Source organism: Trachymyrmex cornetzi, unplaced genomic scaffold (assembly GCF_001594075.2).
Source record: "Trachymyrmex cornetzi isolate Tcor2-1 unplaced genomic scaffold, Tcor1.1 scaffold320, whole genome shotgun sequence".
Lineage (NCBI taxonomy): Eukaryota > Metazoa > Arthropoda > Insecta > Hymenoptera > Formicidae > Trachymyrmex > Trachymyrmex cornetzi.
In genome coordinates, this window is record NW_017297898.1 from 579870 (window position 1) to 581468 (window position 1599).

The 1599-nt window shown below is 36.4% G+C and overlaps 1 protein-coding gene across 1 annotated transcript in view; it reads left to right on the forward strand.

Annotated features, from left to right (window-relative positions):
• LOC108762745 (mucin-5AC) overlaps positions 1 to 751 on the forward strand; it is an 80777-nt gene extending 80026 nt beyond the window's left edge. The window contains exon 11 of the mRNA XM_018509890.1: positions 146 to 751. Coding sequence (XP_018365392.1) covers positions 146 to 570 — 425 coding nt within the window. The 3' untranslated portion in view covers positions 571 to 751. The remainder of the gene's footprint in view (positions 1 to 145) is intronic.
• The last annotated feature ends 848 nt before the right edge of the window (positions 752 to 1599 follow it).

Below are 1599 nucleotides of genomic sequence, written 5' to 3' on the forward strand. Positions count from 1 at the left end.
TCTATCCCTACTAGTTTTCGAGATATTTGACTGGATCACTTCAGATGGTCCACCCTGTATATATATATATACATACATACATATATATAATATATATTCCAAATATATAATATATATTTTTAATCTTTTATGGAATTCTTTTTAGATCCAGAAGAGACGGGCTACAATCCGCTCGATGATGTTCCATCGGACAATCCTGAATCAGATGAACTAGATGATATCGAAATGGAAGTAAGCGACATCAACTTGCCTGTCTTGTTCACCTTGAACAACGATCCCGATAAATGGGTGCTGCTTCAAGATCTCATGGCGATTTTGAAGATAAAGAGTCGTGATGCTCTTCTCCGTCAAATTAATCCGAAAGCACATTCTGGACCGCCTGCAATCGCCCATCGTGAGGTCATGCGTGAGCTAAAGTTGCCAGATTTCCTGGAACAATCTCGTTGTTGTCACCTGTTGAGCGGCGGCGAAAGGATTAATGTGCGTGGTTCCAAGGTTATTCTTATCAAGTACAACGACAAGGTGAAGTCTCTGTTGAACGTAGAGAAAGTGCTAATCAGCCTTAGGTGACAAGAGGCTTCTCTGGGGCGATTATCTCCCCAGATATCGAAACCATCAACTTCGATTTCAGTCAAGGAACATCAGAAAAAAGTTGAAGGCAAAGCTATAAAACGCGAGCGGCAACATGGAAGAAAACGACAAGAAACACGTAACAAAAATTCTGCAGACTGAGCGGTTTATTCTTAAACCGATTCCCTATCAAAATATAATTAAAATTATATAAAAATATAGCGATTTTTAAGGATTATATTACCGAACAGTGAATAATATTATAAGAACAGATCATTTTGATTGTTTTATGAAGCATCGAGAAAAATGATCAGGTTACTGTTATGGAAATAATCTTAATTGATGCAAATCTGTTTGTCTGGAAAACTCGTCTCTGAAGAAAGAAAGACTGATCGATACAACAATGAAGATCGGTGCTTTTACGTGTCTAAAGACTGACTTCTCGATTTATCTTATGCTTCGAAAGTAAATCGAACCGATACTGATAATTGATTTTCTCCTGTCGATCTCTTACAGTGCAGAATGTAACGAAATGGAGCTTGACTAAAGTGATAAGAGATACGCACATATAATCGGTTCCGTTCCTTCATTCAAGTGATGAATTTGTCAATCGAAATAAAGAAAATCGGTATTCCCGATATTATGCCGGGAGCGTAACGCGCAATTAAATTAACTTCGAAGCACATAGCTGTGCAAATGCAATTTTAAACAAAACTATCTACTATTTAATGCGCAGCTAAGAGTGGGGAAACAGCTACCTGTGACATTATATAGCAGTATTGAATTGGGATATATACGTAATATATACCCATAGAATGAGGATATTTTATTAATTCTCTTAAGGACTGAACAAATAATCAGAAGTTTGTTAATGTAACGTTTATAAGCGAATGAAAAGAGGGAGACATGTTGTTTGTGGGTGATTAAGGCGACGGGAAAACGAATTCTTTGAGAGTAGATTTTTCTCAATCATTGAACCAAGTCTCGGAATAGTAATAATAAAAATAATAATAACGTAAATAGTAATAA